The sequence below is a fragment of the Chionomys nivalis genome, chromosome 2 (assembly GCF_950005125.1).
Source record: "Chionomys nivalis chromosome 2, mChiNiv1.1, whole genome shotgun sequence".
NCBI classification, from domain to species: domain Eukaryota; kingdom Metazoa; phylum Chordata; class Mammalia; order Rodentia; family Cricetidae; genus Chionomys; species Chionomys nivalis.
In genome coordinates this window covers 116054709-116080919 of record NC_080087.1, presented here as the reverse complement: position 1 = coordinate 116080919, position 26211 = coordinate 116054709, and the positions used below count along the sequence as shown (strand labels likewise).

General features: G+C 40.5%; 1 protein-coding gene across 10 annotated transcripts in view; it reads right to left on the bottom strand.

Annotated features, from left to right (window-relative positions):
• Dock10 (dedicator of cytokinesis 10) overlaps window positions 1–26211 on the bottom strand; it is a 255903-nt gene that overhangs the window by 8998 nt on the left and 220694 nt on the right. For 9 of the 10 annotated variants that reach the window (XM_057761402.1, XM_057761403.1, XM_057761404.1 and 6 more), the window contains exons 39-53: window positions 25774–25875; window positions 23501–23625; window positions 22462–22574; window positions 20351–20488; window positions 19408–19590; window positions 18183–18293; window positions 16666–16881; window positions 16203–16260; window positions 15823–15921; window positions 14072–14178; window positions 11303–11425; window positions 10743–10856; window positions 3790–3936; window positions 1818–2028; window positions 122–312 (exon numbers count right to left, since the gene is read on the bottom strand). In XM_057761402.1, coding sequence (XP_057617385.1) covers window positions 122–312; window positions 1818–2028; window positions 3790–3936; window positions 10743–10856; window positions 11303–11425; window positions 14072–14178; window positions 15823–15921; window positions 16203–16260; window positions 16666–16881; window positions 18183–18293; window positions 19408–19590; window positions 20351–20488; window positions 22462–22574; window positions 23501–23625; window positions 25774–25875 — 2038 coding nt within the window. The remainder of the gene's footprint in view (window positions 1–121; window positions 313–1817; window positions 2029–3789; window positions 3937–10742; window positions 10857–11302; window positions 11426–14071; window positions 14179–15822; window positions 15922–16202; window positions 16261–16665; window positions 16882–18182; window positions 18294–19407; window positions 19591–20350; window positions 20489–22461; window positions 22575–23500; window positions 23626–25773; window positions 25876–26211) is intronic. The other variant, XM_057761409.1, reaches the window with a different exon arrangement.

The following is a 26211-nucleotide window of genomic DNA, read 5'->3' as shown; positions in this document are numbered from 1 at the left end:
CTAATATAGATAAACCACAAACAGCCAGAATGTTTCTTATATACTTAAAAAAATTCCTGGAGCATTTTATAACAAGTTTCATTGGACTTGTGAGTCTTCTCTCTGGGCAATGCTTACTGACCTTCACGCTGACACTGCCTTGCAGTTTGAGCTGCAGTCTGATCATGTCCACCTCATCTGTCGTGCACAGCTGATTAAGTTCAGAGACCTTTTTGGACATCTCATCAATTGCAACTTCAATGGGATTCAGTTCTGTACTCGATTGGCTGATGACCTGGATCCGCTTCTTCACGTAGGGGAACAAGTGGCTGGCTGCACGGAAGCCACACAAAGATTTATTAAAGGGTCAAAGAAAAGTCATAGGTTCCCATGAGGGTCTTAAGGATTTTGGATTGTCTCTAGCTATTTCTGGTGTCCCTTCCCACCCTCACAAGCTCACCCCAACCTTTTCAGGGCTGTACAAAGACTGCCAGAGCAGCCAAACCCTGAAAGGATTGCAGTAAGCACTGAAACTTGTCACCCCTGTAATGAGATCCACACAGAGCTCCAGTAATGACTTCTCACTATAGAGAAGAGCAGACAGGAGCTTGGCTCTCAGTGTGTTTACCACTAACCCCTCGGTCAGCTTCCTGAAAGTGAATGAATACTTGTCATAGTTTAGAAGTCGGGGTGATTCTTGGTGGTTCAGTTCAAAACTGGGGTCTCTCAAGGTAGTTGGGTATCTTCCTCCAGAGGGCCTTCACCCAATTCTTTCTGTGGGCTTTAGCATCCTAGACCTATCAATGCCCTTACATTAAAAAAATTAATTTGTTTTTTAATGTTATCTTCCTTGAAACTTCTTTTTTACTTTGGTCTTTGGTCTACCCCACTGTTAGCACCATGAGAGCTTAGTCGTATTTTATTTAGTTGAATTGACAGAATCCTGGGGAGATCCAACATCAAGTAAGCACACAGTGTCTGTTAACACAGGAGAGGTGACTAGTTCACAGGACAGATACAGAGAGCATAAAACGAGGTCTTCAAGTCCAACCTTCATTCTAGAGAAGAGCTGGAATCTTACAGGGGGGAGAATTTTGCCCTCACGCCTATCATGTCAATAGCCGCTAACTCAGAAGCAGGTAAGGGTGGATTCAGGGAGAGGAAGGGTGCATTTGGTGTCCATGTCTTTACCATGGTGTGACACCATGACTCTTGTGAATATTCCCGCTCAAGGGAAAGGATTGCAAACTAATTGCATTGGCAGTGTCTCCCCAAGGCTCCAAGGACCCATTTTTTAAAAATTTTGTTGTAATTTTGAGGTGGAATCTGACTATGTAGCCCAGGCTGGATCTGAGCTTTGGTTCCTCCCCACTACTGGAATCAGAGTTGCTCAGAAAAACAGCTGGCTATGGAGTTTCCTTTTAGCAGAAAGTAAAGAGGGGGCAAAACTCCTGCTCCCCCAAACAGCTCTAGGTCAATGCATTTCGGAAACTTGTCTGCAGGTTTGAAGTCACCTCATAGGTATATATTTATGTATGCAATCTTTCTTGTTTTTGAGACAGGGCCTTTGATGAGATGGGGGCGTGGGGCTCTCTGATCAGGCTAAGCTGACTGGCCAGGAAGTCTTTGGGATCCACCTGTCTCTGCCCAGTGCTGGGATTACCAATACATGCCTGCATGCTTGGATTTTTTGGTGGGCACTAGAATGGAACTCATGTTTTTATGGTTATACAACAAGCATTTCACTAACTGTGCTGTCTTGCTGACCCCTGCAGTCAAACTTGACTTAGGTAATCTAGCCTTGGCCCGAGGTGGGGAAGGTTTCATCCCGCACTTACTGGTCAAGACCGTCCTCCGCTTGCACTGCTCTGCCACTCCACCATGCTTCTTTCCTGACAGAGTGAAGGGTGTCTCGAAGACAAAGCGATTGATGTTGTGATGCATTTCGAAATCTGTCTTCCGGTCGTCTATTTCCTTTTCTTCAAAGAATGGCGTCACGTAGGTCACCTGAATATAGGCATACTTGGGGTCCAGGTCCTTGGGGTTTACCTGTGTAAACATTAAGGGTACCGCGAGACTGGTGAGCTGCAGGTGATTTATGAATTCCCTCGCTGCCTCCTGGTGGATAAAAAGCATTTTGTGCTCTGTAGACCACAGAAGACTGGAGGGCTAGCAGCGGGTAAAAAGCCTGGCTCTGGTTAGCAACAGTACTTAGAGCTAGTTCACCAAGCTGGAGCCAGATCGCCTTGTGGGTCTTTTCATCACAGATTCCTGGGTAGGGCACCATTTAAACTTTTATTCTCTGTCCCTTCTGTAACGAGTCACCTTTGTTCAGAGTTTCTTGAAAGCAGACACACCTCTCTTTTTTGCTTTGTGGTGTCACCATGTCCCTAGACTGGTACCATTGGTTTTGGACTGGCAATGTGGAAGAAGGCTATTTGTCTCCCTTAGCAGACTACCTGACTGCCTGTTAAACAAATTTGTTAAACAAATTTTTGTATTTTCATTGTTCTTGTGTGTGGCACATATGTGTTTTTGTCATGAGCATTGGTGCATGTGTATGGGTGTGCATGCATGTGTGGAGGCCTGGAATCATCCCCTTTAGCTCTTCCATCTTATCCATTGAGGCAGGGTGTCTCAGTAAAACTAGTATTGCATTTCAGTTCACTCCAGGGAATCCTAGGCGTCTGCTCTTGGAGGTGGGGATTGCAGGTGGGCCACCATGCCCAGCTGGCATTTACATGGATTTCTGAGGGTTTGAACTTAGGTTCTCATGTTTGGGTGGTACTTGCTTTAATTAGCCTTACTGAAGAGCCACTTCTCCAGCCCCAAGTTTTTGTATTTGCCATATCTCAAATCCTTATCAGCAAGAATCCATTCTACCCAACTTCTTTGCCAAGCTGCTTTGGTTCCTAGGCTTATTAATAGGAAGGAAACAGGCTGGACAGCTCAGGGAAATCTGAGGAAACTTCTCTGGCTCCTCTTTGGGCTTAGGAAGGATGTTTCTCAAAGACATCTTGAATTTTAAACCTGTTTTTAATCTTCTTCATATTTCTATCCTTCTACTTCTTACTCAATTCTAGAAATTTCAGGAAACCTTTGAATATGGCTAAAGAATGATAATGCATGAGCTAGTTGGGAGTAGTTTAATGAGAAGATACATTGCTTCCTGCAGCCAAGAAGAGGCTCTTTGGATTCTCTCAACTTCATACCATGTGATTGCAAGTCTGACTCTCTTAGGCAGGACAGCTCTCTCAGAATGGTGTGGTTTGCAAAGACCTCCTGGACTGGGTAAACAAATACGTCCTACTTGGTTTTCCTCCAGCTCTGCTTCTGAGCTCAGCCACTTTAACATTTTAGCAGCTATCCAAATGCAAATGGTAGACGTGGAAGTAGAAATGCAAAAGCAGGAGACTTGCTAAATTAAAGCACTCAGTTGAGAAAATGTCTAACAGTGCCGGAGAGGTGGGTGCGTGGTTAAGAGTGCTTACTGCTCCTGCAGAGGACCTGGAATTGTTAGCAGCATCCCCATGGTAGCTCTTATAACCACCTGGAACTTCAGTCCAGAGGACTCAATGCCCCCTCCGGGCATCTATGAGCACTTGCACAAACCTAGTGTTCATAAATTCAGGTAGATACAGGCACATAAAAACAAACAAACAAACACACCTCCTTCTAACTCACTGGCCAACCAATAGGCAAAATGTCTAATACTTTGGGCTCATTTTTGCATGGTCAGTTAGGAAATTAAAACACTCACTAGAAGATAAACCAGATCAAGTCAAGTCCCATGGCACACTGTTCCCCTACCTTATTGGAGTCCTGGATTATCTTCACGTTGTCTGCTCCGAATTTGTCTGCATAAAGCTTGAGGAGTCTTTGGGAAATCTCCGAGAGACCTGTCAACTTAGGCTCTTTGTAGATATACTCTTTGCCCTCCTCCTCCTCGAAGAATCCCTAGGGGAGATACACAGCGATCCACCTGCTTTATTAGAGAACTCCAGTGACAAATCACAGGAAGACGAAAAGCCATATACTTAAAAAAAAAGGTTCAGTTTGTCAGGTGTCTGAAGCCATTAATTAGGAGCTGATGAAGTTCAAATCAGAAGATGTAAAGAAAATAGAATACTGTGTCATAAACAGTTAACAACATAGACACTCCCCAGAGAGACAAAGGAATGTCAGCGCAGATCCTATACATATCTTCTCTACTTGTAGAAACCAGGAAGTATTTGCTTACATATAAATTGGAAGAAGAATGCCCTCTTGTGGTAGTCTTAAGTAGAACACAAAATTTTAAGTAATGGTTGGCTTTTTTTTTTTTTTTTTTCACATTCATTATCTTTTTAAGTGAAGTCTTCTATGGATCTTTAAAAACAGCACAGGCGACACCACATGGCACGCAAGGGTATCTAAGTATGTTCCCACTTTGTCTGGGGTGAAGACCTGTGACACTTTATTGTGATGGTGACAGAAATTGCTAATGATGAGTCCCAGTGACAGCTATTTTAAAAAGTCCACATTAATTTGTCTTCCAAGACTTTAAGGTACAAGCTAGCCATATGTAACTTAGTCACCAATCACCCAGTTTTTAAATTCTTGAAAGGCTGGACTTTACAGGACTAAAAATAACATCCAAGCCATCATTTTTTATTCCATCAGATCCCAGTGGGTTTTAGCCTTCATAAATCTGTCTGGTTTGAAGCCAGGGAAAAAGAGGATCTTATTATCTGTAGATAACTAAGTGAGAAATTCCTTATAATTCATTCTCTTTGAAGAGACAGGAGCGTGTCTCCTTCTGACACCGTGGAATAGGTGTGGGCTCAGAATACTACATTATCCATTTCTTCTGATTGCAGAGTTTGTCTACAAAGAAGTAGATTTTGAAGTTTGTAAAACTACTGAGTCCAACAAGAGATAACACTATTTAAAAAACAAAACAAAACAAACCAAAAACTTGTTTTTGAGGGATGGGGGAGATGGCTCAGTGGTTATGCAGTCGGCAGCATGTGTAAGACCGGGATTTCAATCCTTCGAACCCAGGACTTGGGACTGCTTTCCTAGAATTCTATCCACAGAATATGGAGGCAAACAGGCCTCCAAGTAAGCTGGTTAAGGAAACTAGCCACGTCAGTGGTCTCTGGGGTTGACTGAGAGACTCTGCCCCATAGAATGAAGTGGAGGAGTGATCAAGTATGAGTCTCTCTCCAGTCTCTACATGCATGAGCACTCATGTGCACATAGACCCCCGACACGTGTGCCCATACACGTGCAAACATGCAGCCATACACTTCTATGACAAATACATACATATGCATGGCACACACATACAAATGGAAGGAAGGAAAAATTATTTTTGACTAATATGTTCGTTACTTGTGAAAGATTATGGACAAATGTCCTAATGCAGCCTATTTTTTATGGATGGTGAGAGGTTACCTAAAACGATTAAGCTCACAGCTGTCTGATGTTGAACACCCTTACAGCCCTTGTTCTCAAAGCTCATTATACATCATAGAGGACTATGGGCTTGCAGAAGCCAATGCCCAGGATCCATGTCCCAGCTCTCTTCCTGTCAAGCAGGCACTGCCTAACTGCTTGTCCATCTTCCTAATTTCAGCACATGAAGCAATGCATGTCCAGCTTCTGACACATTATCTGGCCTTTAGGAAGGGGGGGGGTCACTGTATCTGGCCAATGAATAAATAGATGAATAAAATTGTTTTTGAAAGACTATGTCTCACAAAGGTATAAATATATTTGGCGAGTGTCCCCTGGCTCTTTATGAAAAAGCTAATCTTGAATAATCCTTTTGATAGATGTGCAAATGCAAGGAGCTGATTTTGAATACCTTTGCCCCCCCTCACTCCGCCCCTGAACTTCTAGAAGGGGGGAGCTATGATGCGGAGAGCACAGAAAGCTGAAAAGCTGTTCCTAGACACTTCCCTAGACTCCACAGGGGTGAGAGAGGTCTGATTCTCTTCCCATTGGACGCCTGCCTGCTTTGCTTCTTCCACCGCTGACTGTGGGCTTTTGCCTGACTCAAGGTCTGGAGTCAGTAGTGAAAACTGACAGTCTGAGACATCAGAGAGGAGTAAGACCTGGGAAGCCAAATACCAGAATTCCTGAAGGGCCTCAGCCAAAGCAACATTTACAACTTCAACTGCAATAGGAGGAAAAAAAATGCCTTCCAGTTTCATGAAAAGACTCCACCCCTGTCTCCCCTCCCCTATCCCCTGTAGCATAGGAACTAGTGTGATGAGATACCCTTACTGTGGATTTCCCACCTGATAAATTTCTGAATCCGGGGTCAGCAGGGAGAGGACAGAAGCAGACCTTTGTTGTGGCCATTGTGACTTTGCGACCTTGGTGGTAACCTGTGATTTTCTTTTGTGCCCACTCCTTGGTCTGTAGGATGGTGAGCACACATTCGGCCATGCGTTAGGAGCCCCTAGGTGCAGGGTCTGACCCACAAAGGACGTTCTGTGAGTATGAGTTACGACCATGACGATGGCAACCAAGGAAGACTTCACGGCCGTGGGACAGCCTGAGTTCTGACTTTTATGCAAGGCTTGCAGTAGTCCATTGCTTAAGCAAACAATCCCCAGCATCTCTTGCATCAGAGCTGTAAATTTTACTTATCACAGCATGCCTACTGATGAAGCTCACCACATTTGGGCCATTGATTTGGTAGGAAACAAATATTCCTTAGACCTTTTCTTCTTCCTGAAGATTACTTTCTGTGTTTGCTGTTTTATATGTGATGAGTGATCATCATGTGTCTACCATCTTCCTAATCCGAGACTCCCACCCCTCGTGTGTGTGTGTGTGTGATGTGGTGTACCACTCCCAATAGTTTTGAGACAGTCATAAGAAGTAAGGAGTAGCAGAATTCATGTGCTGTTTGTCAGGGTTTAACAAAGGCACCTTTTCAGCCAGACCAATGGCAGCTGTGGAAACGTGTGGAATGGATGCTAACCTTCTGATAAGGAAAGCACTGAAGAGGGCAGAGGCCGCTGAGCTGCAAGGTGTGATCTGAGGGAAAGCTTCACTCTCAGACACACCCACCAAGTCAACAATTTATGACTGGTGTGTGTGTGTTTGTGTGTGTGTGTGTGCGCGCACGCGCGCAATGCAAACCAAGAAGCAGCTTCCCACTTTGCTTTAGGGTCCAGGTTGTGGATTGGCTGCATTTCCAGGCAGTGGGAAATGGGGCCTGCATGTGGCTACAACTGGTTTGATTTTTTTCCCCCAAAGTTATTCCTTATATATGCCTTAATGTGTTGTCATTCTGAAGAAGCACATTCTACTTAAGTAAGTAATTTGGGTCAATGGAGTTAACACACGAAGACTGTGAAACCTCAAGGCACTAAATATGGATAAAAACCTACTTCAATAAACTAACAAATATAATTATTGATTCTTTTCTAGATTTTTTTTTCTACAAAGTTCTTCAGAATATTGAAGTGCCCTTGGATGAGGACCAGGATGTCAAATATGAGTTCCTGCTTTGATGTTAGAAAGGTCCAACATTCACAAATAAAACAATTCAGTCCAAGAAGATTTGGTTAGCAGCAGGCGAAATGCTTTCAGAAGAGAAGACACAAGGATGCAGGAAAATTGTTCCTGGTAAGCAGGAGCGCATTAATTATGCTTAGATAGATAGATAGATAGATAGATAGATAGATAGATGATAGATAGATAGATAGATAGATAGATAGATAGATAGATAGATAGCAAGAGAGAGCAAGCAAAGATCAGTTACTTTCACATAGACTAGAATCTGGAAGAGAATCTATTGCATCTCAAAATGGAGATGGTATTTTGTTTCCAATTACACATGTATGTTCCCCACTACCTCCAAGCTCTTTTCCATCCAGATTCTGAAATACATCAACACTGAAGGACTCACGATCCACTAATACACTGAGTAATGTCCCCCGTCCCAAGTTTTCCAGTTAATTAATTCCAGGACTATCTGATATTTGAAGCTGTGCAAGGAACATTTGCTGGCTTGTTTTCTTACGAAAGGCTAGGGCCTAAGGGTTTCATTGATTACAGGCAGTGTTTGATTGCTACTGCTGTTTCCTTACTCTGGCAACAAATCCTTGAGGGAAGTTGGAGAGCTGCTTTTTGCGGGCTGTTATATCCATAGCCAAGGCTGCCAGCTGCTGTGTGAGAAACTCCATGCTATGCACGACTTGCATTTTTTTTTAAAAAAAGTCCCTGCTGTGAAGAAAGGGTTTTCAACTTGCTTGCTAATGTCTGCCTCATTGCAGACTTGGTTAATATTAAAAAGCCTAGTCAACACAATAAGATGGGAATGCTAGTCCACACAGTGCACTAATGTGTGCTCAGAGGACTTTGTAGAGGCAAAGAGCCTATTTTGTGTTATAGTCACACAATCTCTTGAGCACGATTGCAAGATGCATCTGTGTGTATGTTAAAAGGTGTGTTTTAGAGAAATATAAAGTGCCATCTTGCATAAGAGCTTTTTTTGAGTACAGGGATTATGTTAATCACTGGAGAGTTCATCTTTGAGTTCTGGAATTTTCATTCTGCACAGATTCAGGAGGGTGCACAATCCTGCTTTGGTTTATTTATCAAGGCGAAGGGATGGGAGCTGTCTACTCCTGCTGAATATCACAGTTCACAATTGCCATTTGGTGCCCTGGTGTGTGCATTTGAATATCATTTGCATAACGATCATTAGAGCTCTGATTTGTTACTTGTCAGGGTGAACTAACTCCACAGGTGCTCTTTGTCCAAAGGCAGCTGATGGTGGCTCTTAGGGAGGATCATGCTTAGGTAAGGTTATCAGGTTTGCACATAAAAAGATATTTTTACTTCTAAGCTCTGATTGGATTTATTTTTCTTATCCAAAGGCAATTGATAGTCCTGCCCTGTAACAAAAAAGTAGCTATACCATCAGAACATATTTTTTAAAGAAATCTGAAAAAAGAACAAAGTTAGGTCACTTGAAAGTAACATCCCCGAATGGCCCCCTCAGTCCATTTAGTATATGGTTCTCTAGGATTCTTCTAGTAGGTGAGTTAAGGACTCATGAACCCAAGTTTACAGATGAAGGTGTAAGATACCCACATGACATGGAGGTGGGAAGGAGCCTAAAGAATTACAGAACAGTCTGCATTGCTCATGTGAGAAGAGCTGAATGGTGACAGAACATGGAAAGACTTTTTTCTCTACCTTAATGAATAATAATTATATCAAGCCACATAAAGATGTCAATTTTGTAGATAAAAATAATGGTTACAGATAAGCAATTTCAAAGACATCCCTTTTACTGGGAGTTCTTGATACTGGTAGATAATTTCTGGTCTGATTATGTTCTAGGTCTTTTTATCTCTCTTTCTGAATCTCTGAAAATGTTGTGTGTTGGGTGAAGGTTTGTTCTCCTTAGGTCTTTGTGTTCAGAATCATTGTTACCTCTAAAGGACCAGCGTCTGCTAATATAGAACCCATTTCTCAAAAGGATTCCTTGCAAAAGACTCTGGGAAGGACTCTTGTCCTGAAAACAGTCACTATTCCAACTTCTCACTATCTTCAGCTCCATAATGACTCTCAATGTGTGGGTTGTGATCCATTTGGGGTTGCACATCAGATGCCCTGCATATCAGATATTTACATTACAATTCATAACAGTAGCAAATTTACAGCTAGGAAGTAGCAATGGAAACAATTTTATGGTTGAGGGTCACAATATGAGGAGGAACTTTATTAAAGGGTCGCAACACTAGGAAGGTTGAGAACCACTGCCAAAGCATGTGATTCACGATAGCAAGTGATCTCCAGTATTAAATATATTCTGAATCTATTTAAAACATGCGCTATCCATATCTACCTCATGCGTTTGCATGTGTGAAGCTTCTAGATCACACCCTCTACTTTTGTGGAGAAAGACAATGTGTGCAAAAAAAAAGATACTTTTTTTTTTTTTTTTTTTTTGGAATTCGGGCAACTGGAATAAGCAAAATTTAGTTCAAGAGATGCAAGATGGCTCCAAAAACAATCAAAACAGCCATCTCGCTCATTGTACCAAAGGTTGATCTGTACAAAAATGTTAAGGTTCAGTAGAATTGTAAGGAAGGATGTGTGAGGATTATTAGTGCATGCAAAGGGACACAGAGAGGAAGGAACTTACCACAGCCTGGAACAACCAAGACCAAAGGAAGAAAAGAGCAAACATTTGCATTAAAAACCAGTTGGGAAGCAGCAAGATCTGTCCCACCTTTTCACCAGCTCGTGTCTCAAACATGGATTTGCATGGTCAGGGCATTAATGGGAACCTTATTGCTTTTTTTTGCTGGCAAGTCACCTGAAGATTTGGAGAGACAACTTACAGGATTGTAAAGCCAGTGGTTGGGAATGGTGGGCAATTTGGATGTTGTTTCTTAAAACATGCCCGATTCGATTTCACTTTAATCAATCACACAGCCCTGTTAGATACGTCTGGGTAAAATGCAAAGAAGAGAATGGTGAAAAAGAAGCCTCCTCTACTTCCGAAGGCTAGGAAGAATGACTTTTTTAAACATAACTTTTATAAGTTTCATTGATTTTTCTACATGTTTGTGCTTAATACATTCCTATGGGCAAACTGATAGTCACAGTCATAGAAACACTCACGGAAGTTCAAACACACCTCTCCCCTGGTCCACTGATATATGTAGTCAGATGTCTTATAAAGAACGGAAGACGGCAACCTGAGAGGAATGTTCAGGCCGCGTTACTTCTAGAAGACTTACCTGCCCATAGAATGCCACTCTGTAGTAGCGACCAAACAGGCGCTTCTCGGAATTCACCACCTCTGCCACTTTCAGATAGGATCGGTGAATGTCATAATAGAGATCTGATAATTTCTGAAACCATAAACCAGAGGGTTTTGTGAGGACAATGCCGACATAAAAAGAGAACGCTGCAGGCCATCATACTGAGTGAGGTAACCCAGACCCAGAATGACAATTATATGTACTCACTCACAAGTGTTTTTTAAACATAAAGCAAAGAAAACCAGCCTACAAACCTCAGAGAACCTAGACAATGAGGACCCTAAGAGAGACATACCTGACTCTAATCTACATGGGAAGTAGAAAAAGACAAGATCTCCTGAGTAAATTGGGAGCATGGGGACAATGGGAGAGGAGAGAGAGGGAAGAAGAGAAAAATGTATAGCTCAGTAAAATAAAATAAAATAAAAAACCAAAAACAAAAAGAGAGAGAACGTTGCTATGTTTGCATGCTGTAAGTCATTTGTCAACTCAAATTAAAAAAATTCCATGGCTTTCTTTGGGTACAGAACACATACTTTGAAGTCTCGTTGCTTTTCAAAGACAGCGATGATGGGCTTGTTGACATCAGCAATGAGCTCATAGCGTTCAGACTTCCAGAGAAACTCCACACACATGTAGAGCTGTTCCACCAGGATATTCTGCAATTTCCCCAGAGAAAAGGAGCTTTTCAGGTGATTGAAGATGCAGCTCATTCCTGAAACTTGGTTTTGAAACTATTTTGGTTTTATGCGGTTTCTGGATTCCTGATCTTCATGATTGAGATTACAGCCCACTGTGGGATTGCTGTATTACCTTGGATTGCCCCTCTCTCCTCCTCATCACGTAACCATGCCATGGTTATGCTGAGTTCAGACCTCTTTTGTTCTTTCTGATGCCATTGTCACTGCTTAACTCCCATCCTTGCCCCTTCACTCCCAGACACGCAGCCCCCGACATGCAGCGGTTTTCTGCAAACAGGTGTCTCTCTCCTATGGCTGTTCGTCAGTGATATTTCCTTTTAAAACATAAGTCTGCTCACAAGGGCTCCACCCCCATAAACATTTGTGGAAATCCAGTTTATACCAACCTCATCTGATTTCTCCAGACTGAAATACAGGATGGTCTACAATCCTGTTTTGAGCATTCTGCCTTGGTTTCCCACTCTGGCTCCAACTTTCTACCTCATTCCGTCCTTAGAATGCTTCTGTCCTCTATCAACTGCCCATGCTGCTGATGCCATTCTAGGAACACTCCTTTCCTACATGTGCCTTGGTGTCTTGTCTAGCAGTAGCACTCATTATACAAATATACAGAGCTTTTACTGATTCCTCTTCACCTTCATTACAGCTGCTTCCATGTAAGAAACTGTCATCTTTTAATTAAAAAAACAGAATGCCTCAATTCTTAGTTATTAGACATCTGTTTTAAATGGACTGCTTTTCACCTTGAAGACAGTCTGTTTTTATTTTTAAGATTCTCAAGTCTTCAAAAGCAGGGATTATGCCTGATTTATCTTTGTTTTTCTGCCCTTAATCACAGTGTCTTTCAGAGTGGTGCTATATCAGTTAATATGTCCAACTGTGTGAAGTTATAAATTATAAATCTCTAAAGCAGGTATGTATTATTTGAATATTTCTAACAGCATCTTTTAATAATAGGCTCTAATACACCATTTGCAATCATTCCTATAAACATCAATTGTATTTGCTGTAGTCACACCAAGCTAATATGGAATTATTTGCAAAAGTGCATAAAAATACAACTCCCAGTCAGGCGGTGGTGGTGCATGCTTTTAATCCCCAGCACTTGGGAGGCAGAGGCAGGCAGATCTCTGTGAGTCCAAGGCCAGCCTGGTCTACAGAGCGAGTTCCAGGACAGGATCCAAAGCTACAGAGAAACCATGTCTCAAAAAAAAAAAAAGTACAACTCCCAAATTTGTTTTCTTTTTTCCACATCTATATTAATACAAAGACTTTATAAAATTAGCTAATGGACTTTTATTTCTTTGTGAAGGAAACTCTGTTTAATTCACCAGAATTGTTGTTATGTGATTTCTACTAAAAAATTGCTTTGCCATGAGAACCAACCAACTAACATCAGAAGGCTTTCCCACAGAAATTTTGAACGCTTTTGCTGAGCCAAATTTGTAAATAAATAAACTTGCGTAAAAAATAACTGTGATGAGCTCATAAAAAATTTAGCATCCAAGTCAGGCAGAGGTGGCACATGCCTTTAATTCCAGCACTTGGGAGGCAGAGGCAGGAGAATCTCTGTGAGTTCGAGGCCAGCCTGATCTACAGAGCGAGTGCCAGAGCAGGCTTCAAAGCTACACAGAGAAACCCTGTCTTGAACCCCTCCAGACAAAAAAATTTAGTATCTCTTATTACATTTTGCCAGAGAGTAGAGTTTGTGTGTCTTACAGAAGAGCTGACTTTATAGCTCTGAGTAAGTGCAGTAAATCAGGCTCAGCTTAAAATTTTGATGAAGATTATGCTTTATCAATAGAATTGATGTTATTTGTGGCTATTATGAAGGATGATGTTTCTCTGATTTCTTTCTCAGCTACTTTATCATTTGTATATAGGAGGGCTACTTTTTTGGAGTTGATCTTATATCCTGCCACATTATTGAAGGTATTTATCAGCTGTAGGAGCTCCCTAGTAGAGTTTTTGGGGTCACTTATGTATACTATCATAACACCTGCAAATAGCAAAAGTTTGACTTCTTTTTTTTCTAATTTGAATTCCCTTGATCTCCTTTTGTTGTCTTATTACTCTAGCCAGAACTTCAAGAACTATGTTGAGTAGATACAGAGAGAGTGGACAGCCTTGTCTTTGTTCCTGATTTTAGTGGAATCAATTTGAGTTTCTCTCCATTTAATTTGATGTTGGCTCTTGGCCTGTTGTATATTGCTTTTATTATAGTTAGGGAGGGCATTGGACCTTCCCCAAAGCAAAGTGCCTTACCCTCTCTGAAGAGTGGATGGGGTGGAATGGGGGTAGGAGGAGGAAATAAGAGGAGGGGAGGGTATAGGGAACTGGTATTGGTATGTAAAATGAAAACGATATTTTCTTTTTAAAAAAGAAAAGTAAAATAAATTAAATAAAAAAGAAAAATATACACTATATTTATATATATGTGAAAAATAGAATTGATATCTGTTAAGCTTGGTCTTATTTGAGCCTCAGCTTCACTTTGTTTAACATCATAATGCAGAGCAACTTCATCTGACTTTTCAATGCACACAAAAATCATAGTTCAATGCATTTTTAAACTTAATCAATGTTAGATCAATTGAGTCTAACCTCATTGTATGGTGTATCTTGCATTCCAGAATCCTCTTTCATTGCTCCTTCTTCTTTAATGTTTGGAGTGATGCTCAGAAAAGCTGGCCATCCCATAGAGAACATGCCTTGGGGAAATGAAGCACAATGAAATATCACTTGAGGCAATTCATATTGGCATTAGAGCATGGCTTGCTTCGTGAAGTTAGGATTGGCAGTATCATGACACATGCAATGCACAGGATGGTTAGCTAGAGCATGGTTTCTGGAGTTGCCTGTGTTCACTGATATCAGATGCACACTGAAAGAAAGGGATCATTTACTTCTCCAACTCTGAAACCTCATAACATAAAAGCCTCTTAAATATTTCAAATATATCAGTGGGATTCAGTAGATTGATAAACTGATAGATATCAACACATGCTAATGAAACATGTATTACCATTTCAGCATTCACACCTAAGTATCTCCCCTGTTCAATAGATATAGCATAGTATAGCCACTATTACTGTCAATATCACAGGGGGTGGTTAAATGCTTTAATGTTGAAGAGCCACAGAACTAACTGGGGCAAATGCTGACACTTGAGTTTCATCAGTTTTCGTCCATTTGGTTGCAGATACAATGTGAAAGTCTACGCTGCTCTACAGCACTATAGGATCTAAAGATGATAAATAGCTGAGAAGGAGGGGCATGCTAAATAAAGTGATGTCTGCTGACTGGCGCATAAAAATTAGCGTGTGTGGCAGACGGCAGTAAGAAGGGATTTAAGGTGAACTTGCTCCTGTGCTGTAGACCTGATCTTGTCTCCTAGGTCTCCAAGCAAGAAACTTCACTAGCTCAAGGTTCATCTATGTGATTTGGAAATTGCATTATTTGGAAATTTTACTGTAATTTCTTTAGAAAATATACACAGGTTTAAATGAACATGAACTGAATTATGCTTCTGAAAATACTGCAAATAAAAGTCCATTATCATTTTGTTTGGGTAGTTTGATTCTAACTCTATACTGAGGTTTCAACAGAATTTGCAAGTTAAAATAATGTTATCAAGTATATTATAGTCCAGAAACTGTACTTGAATGAACTTTTAAAGAGATTGTAGATAAAAATGTATTAATCACATTTTTACACAAAGAAACTATAGTTGTCGCAAAACATTTTTATTAGACTTTGAAGGTGGAATATTTTCACTGAAAGTAAATAAATATCATCAATCATATGTTATAAATTGTCAGAGTAAATTATTATTATTGTTATTATTATTTATTAATTTTGCAATGCCAGAAGTCAAACACCAAGTATTACACTTGCTAAGTAAATACTCCATCACTGAGATACACAGTCTTTAAGAAGTGAAATAGAACATATCTATCATAAAGGAATATACCTCTATATGAATATGTATATCTACATTCTTACTTTGAATAAACTACTGTACCCACGAACTATTCTCTCCTTACATTTATATAATTTATCAATTTCAAACTAAAATTTCAGTGATGGGCCAGCATGTATAAAGGTATCACCATAATTAATAATCCTGAAGACTGGATAATATTTCATTTTCTGAGAACTGAGAAGCAAGCTAAAATTCTTAAGTTTGGGAAGGGATTTCTGAGTGGTTATTGCTTGAGGTTTTGTTTCTATTGACCTGAAATGGCTTTTGTTTCTAGAAACACCTTCACAGACGTTTCACTGAAGCAAACTTTAAGCTGGAAAGTTGATTTCCTTAGCAGCCAAGGCAAATGAGCACAGTTAGGTCAACTCACTTCCTCCACCTGGAGTTGTTAGTAATGGGATGTTATCACAGGGATGGGTGTCTTCTGGAAGCAGGGGTGGTGTGCAAATCTTTTCCATTTTCCAGTAACCTATGGTAGTGCAAGATGAGGTTAGTACGTTGTGGTTTAATCCAAGCTTATGGAACCACAAACTGTTAATTAATGAGACATTGTCATCATTTTGAAACAAGAAGTTACCCATCACCATCCATGACATGAATGTGCCAGTGAAATCATAGAATTAAACATATTAAAGTACAGGATAATGAGAAATATCTACAAAAGTAAAAGTTATTTAATAAAGCATAAATTTAATGAATCTCAGGATGCTGATTCCCAGGTTTTTAGCCCCTTCACACGGCCCTCCTTACCCTTGCGTTTGAGGTATTCTGCGATGAGTGCAGCTATATGGATGTAACACATAGCAGCCTATAACAAAACATAAAACAGAGATTCCAAAGATGTATTTAACTCTTCATGAAACTAGTGGTTTCCCAAGGGGAGAGAGACAGTGTGCCCACTCAGGATATGTCATGCAGACTAACCCTTCATTATGAAGGAAGAGAAAATATCAACCAAGTAGACTTTTTAAAAGTTGCATCTCAAATAATTGATGCTGACACCTCTATGTTTGTCCACAATCTGATGCCCTCTAGTTAGAATCAGGTATCATTGAGCCCTACATGAAAGTTACTGCATTGAATATATAGATGTGTATTATATACATTGGTGGAAAATATGGTACTTTTTATACTTCACGCTGTATATAAAAAGTTAATTATTCGGGTAAGGAGTACAATGTTAACGAAGAATGAATGAGCCTTTGCTCATCACCTCAGACAGGTCTCCATTTCTTGCATGAATCTTGGCCATGCTTTCCAGCCAGGTCCTCCGTAGCTCAGGGGTACTGGCATAGGAGTTTGCTAGGCTGTACTGGAGGTCCACCAGCATCTCGGGGTCCTTCTCATGCTCTTTCATCTGGGCTGTGGCCATCAGCACGGTCCTTATACGTTTGGTCAGATCTTTCACCTCTGCTGGGAAATTGCTGTTCTTTGGAAAAGAGAGGGCCTGAGTCATTATCTGTCTAGCAATCAATTATTAACTTCAATCTATGCTCAAATTTTAAACAATATTTTATTGCTTTATGTGTGTGAGTGTTTTGTATCACTTGTTTGCCTGGTGCCCTCAGAGGCCAGAGAGAGGTATTGGATCTCTTGGATTCAGAGTTATGGACAGTTGTTAGCTGTTTATGACTTGTAGGTTCTGTGAATTGAACTCAGGTCTTCTGGAAGAGCAGCCAATACTCTTAACCACTGAGCTATCTCTCCAGCCCTTCAACCTATACTCTTAATTGTGGCTTGGCATCACAAGTTCTTATGGTTTATGTATTGTTCACAAATTGCATTCGATATATTGCAGTTGTGATTATAGTTAAACATTTGGTGATAAGAATTATGGTGATTCATTCCCAAGGAACCTAGACAACAGTGAGGATTCTAAGAGAGACATACATGGCTCTAATCTACATGGGAAGTAGCAAAAGACAAGATGTCCTGAGTAAATTGGGAGCATGGGGACCATGGGAGAAGGTTGAAGGGGAGGGGAGGGAAGAGAAGGAAGTAGAGAAAAATATATAGCTCAATAAAATCAATAAAAAAGAATTACAGTGATTATGGCGAACTGTACTGTCCGATAGCCCATCTTTCTAGCGATAGCTTCCTGATTGCCCTTGAGATTCTGTACTCTCCGAGTTCATGCCACTTGAACAAGTTTTGACTTCATTCCTATTGATGGCATGAGGCACTGGACGGGCCAATCATATTCTTCTTTTCTTGACTCAAATTGGTAGTGTTTGGAGAAGTGCTTTTCCATCCCTGACATAAGTGTCCTCACACTTTCTGAGGTAAATCCACAGAGACAGCCATAAATTGGGCAAATGAAGAAAAGCTGAGGCAATACATAGACAAAACAAGCAACAGAGGGAGGGGCTTTCAAATCACTCTCTCGATCTCTAGATCAAGCCGGGCTTGAAGCTTTTTCTAACCTCTAGCCTTCCAAAAGTGTGAAAAGAATCGGGAGGAAAAGATGAATTTGCTTATGATGGTTTTGAGTAAATAATGATGCTCCTGGAACACTTTGTTCTATCTTAGAAATTCCCCTGAAAACATCATGTATGGAGAGTATGAGAACTAATGATTAGCAATTTAAATAAGCAAACAATACCAGTGATCAAAGTCTTGAACAGATAAGCACAGAATTCATAAGTATCCCATGATTTTGATGTTAAAGAAAAACTCCACCTCGGTTTATTTCTGATTCATTAGAGAATCAGCCCAGGAAGCATCTCTTACTTTCATCTGTTTATCTCCATTGGCAAAGTTGTTGGTGATTGCAAGGGAGTGTTGAAACCGAGATCCTCCAATCCCCGAATCAGCTATTAACTGACTCACTGCTTTGATGAGCTGGAAGAGAAAAGGAAAAAGGACCATTCTAATGCAGGGGTTCTCAACCTTATTAATGCTGAGTGAGATCCTTTAACATAGTTCCTCAGGTTGTGGTGACCCCAACCATAAAATTATTCTCATTGAAATTTCATAAATGCAAGTTTGCTCCTGTTACGAATCATAATGTAAATATTTGATATGGAGGATATCTGATATGCAACCTTTGTGAACAGGTTGACCCCCAAAGAGGCTGCAACCCACTGGTTGGGAAACACTGTTCTAAAGAAGAATGAGAATTTACATTTTGTGTTTTATTGATGATGTGGGACAATGAGGGTGTGCTTGCGTGGGTGCGCACATACGTGCGGAGGCCAGAGGTCAACTTTGAATGCCCCTCAGGTGTCATCCGTCCTGTTGTTTGAGGCAGGAGCTTGCATAGATGTGAAACTCACTGAGAAGGCTAGTGTAGCTGGTGACTGGGGTCTCCCTGTCTCTGTCTCCTCAGTGGGGAGATTACAAGCATGTGCCATTGCACCTGGCTTCTCAGTGTGGATTTTAGGGACTGAACTTAGGTCCCCGGGCTTTTTAGGCACACACTCCACAGACAGAGCCATCTCCCCAGCCTAGAAACAGCATTTTTAAGGGAGCTGACTGAGTTAGATATATATGCCATTAATTTCTCCTAGAATCTTCTATGAATGACATCCTTAAGTATATATTCTTCAGAAGATTACATGATCTAGAGGCCTCATTATCACTGTAAATGCCCAAGGAGAGATTAAAGAATCTTGTACTCTTGGGATGCCTTGAAGAAAGGCATGATTGTCTTTGGAATTCAGTGAGATTTGGTCTCCCAGATTAACCATGACTGACAAAGTTGTTTTTCCCCCCACGAGATTCTAGTGCATGGGCAGAAGAAACAAAGCTGCAAGTGGAGATGTAAACTGTAATCTGTTCATTTCTCTCCAGTCCTTTTCTCATAGAAACCAGGATCGAGGGGATTGAGAACCCTTAAGGTGGAGTCTGGGAACTCAGACAGTTGATTGGCTGCCTGGGAACGGGATGCTTCATTCACCACTGAAACGCATCAGCCATTTTAGCAGCAGCGTTAAGGAAAACAGGCAGGACTAACTTGTAAGTGAGAGCGAACAATGGACTTCTGCTTGTTGAATTCAAAGTTCTTCCTCATGAAAAAGTACAGAAGTGCCGAGGCCTCCATCTGCGTGGAGCGCGACCTGTGGTTACAGCATTTCAGGACTTCGTAGCAGAAAGATCCACAGAGGTCAGCGGGCCCTTGAAAAAATGCTGAAGGAAACTAGAGAGATGGAAGAAGGAGGGAGTGAGCCATGTGCTTTCATGTTTCAAACTCGGAGACTAAAGTACTATTTAAAAACGAGCTTTCTTGGCCGGGCGGTGGTGGCGCACGCCTTTAATCCCAGCACTCGGGAGGCAGAGGCAGGCGGATCTCTGTGAGTTCGAGACCAGCCTCCTGGTCTACAAGAGTTAGTTCTAGGACAGAAACCAAAAAGCTACAGAGAAACCCTGTCTCGAAAATTAAAAAAAAAAACAACAAAAAACAAAAAACGAGCTTTCTCCATTTGCGGGAGAGGAAAAGAAATGTATGTTTTTTATTATTGAAGTCCAAGTTCAGGAAGCACCTCTCATGTATTAATTAATCTCTTGCATTAATGTTCCATGTGGAATAACTGACAACAACCCAAACTACATGAGATCTTTGAAATGTTCCATTATTCACTTGACTCTCTTATTTCAGATGCTGTTTCTAGTCATCTTCAAAGATGGCGGCCGTAGCTACCTAGGCATGGAAGCTTGAACATGATGATCTTTTTTTAAGTCAAACTGTTAAAAACTCTAAGTAACTACAAAACTGGTAAGCAGATAGCACCAACATATTTTTGTATCCTACTCACTTGGAGACAACAGATGACTAGCATCTAGTGAAACCAGAATAGCACAAAACAAACCTTCGGACTTGCACACCAAGAGATGCACAATTTATTAAGTGCTTGTTGTCGTCCTTAGCTGGGATTTAATGGAACCCGGAGCATCCTTACCTTACACACAAATAGTCTCAAAGAAGCAAACACGTGTTTCAGGGCTGTGGCTGACTGGTTGACTTGAAAGAACAGCATGTAAGTATCAAAGACCCTTTTCATGAGAGAGTTTTGACAGTCAGATTGTTGGAGCTGTCTCTGAAATACAGAAGAGATGTTATTTAGGATAAGTGGAGGAATGATTTTTTTTTTCCTTCAGAAACATCTCTTATGAACCTGCCACGTGCTAGAAGAAACTCCTGAGTAAGAAGACGTGGTTCACGTATCATCTCAGGGAAGTTTACACAGCATTGTCAAAGCCAAACCAAACCCAACCCAACCCAGAGAAGACAATAACTAGAGAAAGATGTGACAGGAAGAGGTTAGGGGTGGATTACTTTGCTTAAGAGGTCAACAAAGATCTCTCCGATTGATGAACAGAGCTGAAGGAACATGCCTCAGAGAGACCTGCAAGGATTTTTGTGGGGGTAAGAGTCTTGGGATAGCGCAAAATTTGTGAATTCAGACTGAGAAAGAACAGAGTGGCTGGTGTGTAGCTAGGGGGTTGGGCTGTGGGGGAGAGGATGAGGTGGCAGAAAGGCATTGGGAAAGCCTTTCAGCTGTGTGATATTTAATGCACACGTCCATTGAGGTATAAAGAATTAAAATGGGCTTGTGTTTTTCTCCCACCATATTGGCACTTTTCACAAAAACAATGTTTTCTTGGTGCAATGCTGCTGGAGAGGTGAATTTTTTTTTTCCTTTTTTAAGATCCAATCTTTCCTGGTGCAGTCCTTAAAGCAGGTTCATTGAATGAAGTGTAAATGTTTTTAATCACATTATTAAGATACACTTGGGGCAAGAAACTCTGCATTCAGAAAGTACAATTGCATAAATTTGACTTTGTATACACCATGAAATCGTCACCACAGCTAAGAAACAAAATATCACTTCCTAAGGTTTTAATACACGTTTTGGAATCCTGTATTCCTTTCTCAACTCCACATCTCCAATCCATCATTGATGTATTCTTTCCATTTGATGACATCAACAACACAGCAGCCTTCTCTGATTTGGCTTCTGAAGCTTCATGTGTGGTGTAGTCTTTTAGGTGGTTTCTTCTTACTGTTGAGTAATATTCTATTGTGTTGCTAAAACGTCTACCTGTTGATGGACATGTCTGGTTGCATCTGTTTTTTTTTTTTGTTGTTGTTATTTGAAATAAAGATGTGGCACATATTTGTGTGCAAAACTTTATATGGATAGGTGCTACTATTCAAATGGTTGGTTACAGGATAGATAAATTGTTAGCATTGAAAAATAATTTTGTTTTTATTTATGTATATGTGTGTGCATGAGTACGTGTGTGGATGTGTGCATGACTTTGTGCAAGTATGTGGGCCACATGTCTGAAAGTATGTATGTAGGATAGAAGATGGCATGAGAGTCCTTGGAACTTGTATTACAGGTAGTTGTGAGTTCCAATATGGGTGCTGGAAACTGAACTTGATTCTCAACAACCAAGCTATTTCTCTAGCTCCAGAATTAGCTTTTAAAGAAACCATCATAATGTTTTCCAAATTATCTTTTCCCCACTTGAATTCTTACTATCAGTGAATAAGAATTATAGTTTCTCTAAGCATTTGTCAAAAACATGGTACAGCTAGTCTTGTTAGGACTAGAAATTTTATCAAGTACATCATGGCAACACCTCATCAAAGTTGTATATCTAACAAATAAGAAATTATGCTTGGCATTAACAACTTTTTCTTTCAAAAATCTAGTCATCAATTAATACATAGCACTGTTGGTCTTTTGGTTTTTCGCTAGAAGAGGTGGCGTCTCATTGTCACTCTGTGCGGCATCCTTGACAGCACAGCAAGGGGACTTGGGAAGAAAGACATTACTGTAGTCGTAAAACACAAACACAAAGTGTGGGGATTAAGCAAGCGTTAGTCAACTTGTGACAAAATCTGCGAATCTCGTTTTTTACATGCTTCCCATTAATGTGTAAGCTGATTTATGTGAGGTCAACTGATTTAATAAATCATCTTAAAAATATTCTTGACTTCTCATGGTTTTTCCTACTTCCAAAGTCATCATTTTTCACAAAATGTTCTGACCATACTTACCTGGTGGACTTGAGTGAAGAGAGACAGCAGGTCCAGGATAGTGAGGCAAACTTCTGTGGCTATATTGGCCTCAGTGTCTACATGGTGGACAATGTCTATTTCATTGGAGTTGCCTACAAAATGCAAAATAAAACAGTGCATCAACATATAAGCCAATTCTCTGTGCTCAGTAGAATATTTTCTTCTATTTCAGTGTTTATTGGTATTTTGATGAGTAATTCATAAAATCAAAGTGTCTTTGTTCACGTTCATTTATTTCAATTAAAAGCAAAACAAAATAAAACACTAGATAGAATCTTAGATCTGAGTGTTCTTTGTATACATTAGCTGCAGAGTTTCCATTATTTTAAAAAATTCTTTTTCTTTAATTCAGACATCAGTACAATTATATTTCTTCTGGAATCAGCCTGTTTAAAGTTCTTGCTTTTGGGCTAACAGACTAACATATGTGATCTCAGGGAACAGTCTACACAAACAGCCTCCTCAAAAAGGTACATTTATTTATAAAGCGTACTTAGAGAGTAAAGCAATACAGATTTTAAACAAGTAATCAGGGGCCACACGCTCATAATTCCCATGTTTCACTACACCAGGGTCTATTTTTATCTTATTGCCAAGCTTGACTGTGTGCCTCTCTGGAGTCATGATGTCATTGTCACTGCTTTAGGGACATGGACATTTTTATCCTCTTCCCTTAGGGTCAGCAGTAATTACCTGGTTGAGAGAGAGCCCTAACCTCACAATACCAAAGTACCCAGACAAGCTACCCACAGCCCATACACTGAGCTTCAAGTGAAATTCTCCTTTCTTCCCAGTGAGGGCCACTGTTTTTTATTTGTTGGTTATTTATTTATTTATCAAGCTACTCCCTGTGATTCTTTCTTTGAGGAAGTATTTCCAGGCCCATGACAGATATCAAAAGAGTGACTTCACTGGTGTGACATTTCTCCCATCTCACACACAATGCATTTCTTGTCCTACTCACAGGCTGACAGAACACAGGAAGTCATCTTGCTCCCATTACCGCTGGATTACTTACTGTTCATGGTGTTGTCCAACATCTGTAAAAGTTTGGGGTTGGAAAGTGCATTTTTGCCTCGAATTATAGGTAAAGTTTGAGATCTGTGCTGTTTATGTCCTTCGTGACCAGAAGTGGTATGCATCCTGGAACAGAGATGGGAAATGTGGCTAACACTACCCACCAAAGCGCTAAGCAATGTTCATCCAAATGGTGTGCGCTGAGACAAATACAGAAAACATCTGTGAAGAAGCTTTTTACTGGTAATACTGACTGCAAGCAACACAACGAAGGGACCTTTAAATACATTAGAAGAAATGTATTTAAGCACTAATAATATTAAGAAAGATATGTAATGTGATAATGCCACAGTGGATGTCCTTTCTAGCATATTTTGATTTTCTTCTTTTTTATTACCAAGAACACTGTTAAATAGACTCAGTTGAAAACTCTCGTTGATGTTGTCACTAACTTCATTGTATGCTCAGACAACCATAAGGTTACACAAGTTTTAGGTAGACAGGACCTCAAACTGGCCTTATCCATTTGCTTTTAAGCAAATAAGGTCATGTCTATTTTGTAAGAAAAGAGGTAGCAACAGATGTGTTAACCTCACCAAAGCAAAACAAAAACCAAAACCTAAAAGACACCCAAAATGTTTGTAACTTATTATTATTTCATGGGTTTATAAGAATTTAAGAATGTTGAGTTAACGACTATCTAGGCAGGAAGGCAATTAAAAATACATGCAAGCATGTCCCCTTGGGTCCTTTTTTTAGAAGCAGAGATAAAATCTGGATTGAAATAACTGAAGTAATCCTTTACTCTCTTGTCTGGCTTTGCATGTGGGAATTCCCACGTGGTATGATTTATTTGGGTCATGCCTCTTGCGGTGGTGATGTTGGTGGTGCAGGTGGTGTGTTGGAAAATCACATTTGAGGTTCTAGGTGCTCATCTGAGACGGCAATGACAACAGGCCTTCAGTGTGCATCTTTCACTGCTCTGCAGCATGCCCACCTGCAGAAACTAGCCAGTGCGTTTGTTCAGTTAGGAACGCTTCCTGCTTGCCATATTCGTCCAAGGAGTAGCCAGGCGGTGGGAAATTTGCTGTCGTGTAAATTACCCATAAACAACAGCTTTGTGAATGAGGAAGGCAGCCAATGAGGGAAGCCTTTAAGAGTCTCACCTCCAAAGGAACGCTGGCTTTTGTCCTTGTCACAGTATTCAAGGCTGTTTGGATGTGGCTGAGTCAACTACTATCTAGGCAGGAAGGCAATTAAAAATACATGCAAGCATGTCCCCTTGGGCCTTTTTTTTTAGAAGCAAAGATAAAATCTGGATTGAAATAACTGAAGCAGAGCCTGTCCAGCCTATCAGGAGGAGCCTTAAGACTTGTCCACAATACATGATTGACTGTGGGACCCTTAGGTGACTAGAATTGCTACGAAACATGCGGAGCTTTTCTTTATTGTCTTCTCTTGCACTACAGTTCGCAAGGCAAACTCATGATTGCGTCTTTTAAATTTACTTTCTCACTGGAGGCCAATTTCTACAGGTCTCCATGGACGGGAGCAAAATTTGTTTTACTATTTATTGACTACACCCATTCTCCTATTTCTTCCTAAAGCTCTTTTCTAAGATATCCACATCACACAGTCTTACGATACGCCTGGGAAGAATAAGTCAAACTCGGGAAAGTTTGGGGAAACAATTTTTATTTGTTAGGCCCACAGGATCTTGGAGGTGGGATTTCAGGGCAGGAGATTCTGACTGGCAGGGTAATGAGGGAGCGAGCAGGCTCTGCATGTAGGAACTAGGTAAGCTAACGAGATTTGTGAGGTCACCCATGTCTCCTTGTGGCCTCTGACCCTTTAAAAAACATTGTGAGCTTCAAGAACACTAAGGAAATCTTATAATTACTCAACAGATTGGGAGTCATGATCCCAGAGGTTTTTTTTTTTTTTTTTTTTTTTTTTTTTCCTACACTGCTAAGAACTAAGGGAGCATTTTATTGGAGTCTTGGTTTTCGCTAAATTGAAATGCTTGTTATTGCTTTTCCAATCAGGGCGTGTTTTAACTGAACATCAACAAGGCATAGTCCTCGTTTTTGTTTTAAGCCAGCAATGCAGCTGGAGAAGTGTCTAAGAAATTTCTTCAGATAAACGTATAATGCTACTCAAAACTGCATTTGTTTTGATTTATGTGCATGTATGAGTCTCTTTACCCTGGTGCATGCATGTTCACAAATAAACAACACATACACGACTTTAAATACTAAGCAAAGGTGATATTACCATTGTGACAAGAGACCCGAGTTCTGGCAGGAAGGGTTGGACCCTTTCAGAGTTCCATTGTTCTGGGCAGACTGCACAAACTTAAACGCCGCAGCGATTTTTCTGCAAGGGACACACATTTCAATCACAGCTCAGCATTTATAATTTATATATAAAAACAGAGTGACAAATGACTAGCAATTATTTAGTAATAAGGTATTTCATATTCTGTGTATTAATGAAAAGCAAGGGGGCTGGGAGACTGCTCAATTTGGCAAAGTGCTTGCTATGAAAGAAAGCATGGGGGCCCTGCTTTCTGAACTTCAGCACTTATGTAAATGCCCAGGAGGCATGGAAGGCCATCTGTAATCACAATTTCAAGATGCAGAGACTGGGGATTCACAGGCAAGATGTCTAGCTAGCTACAATAATCATAGGGTGAACTCTGGTTTCAGTGAG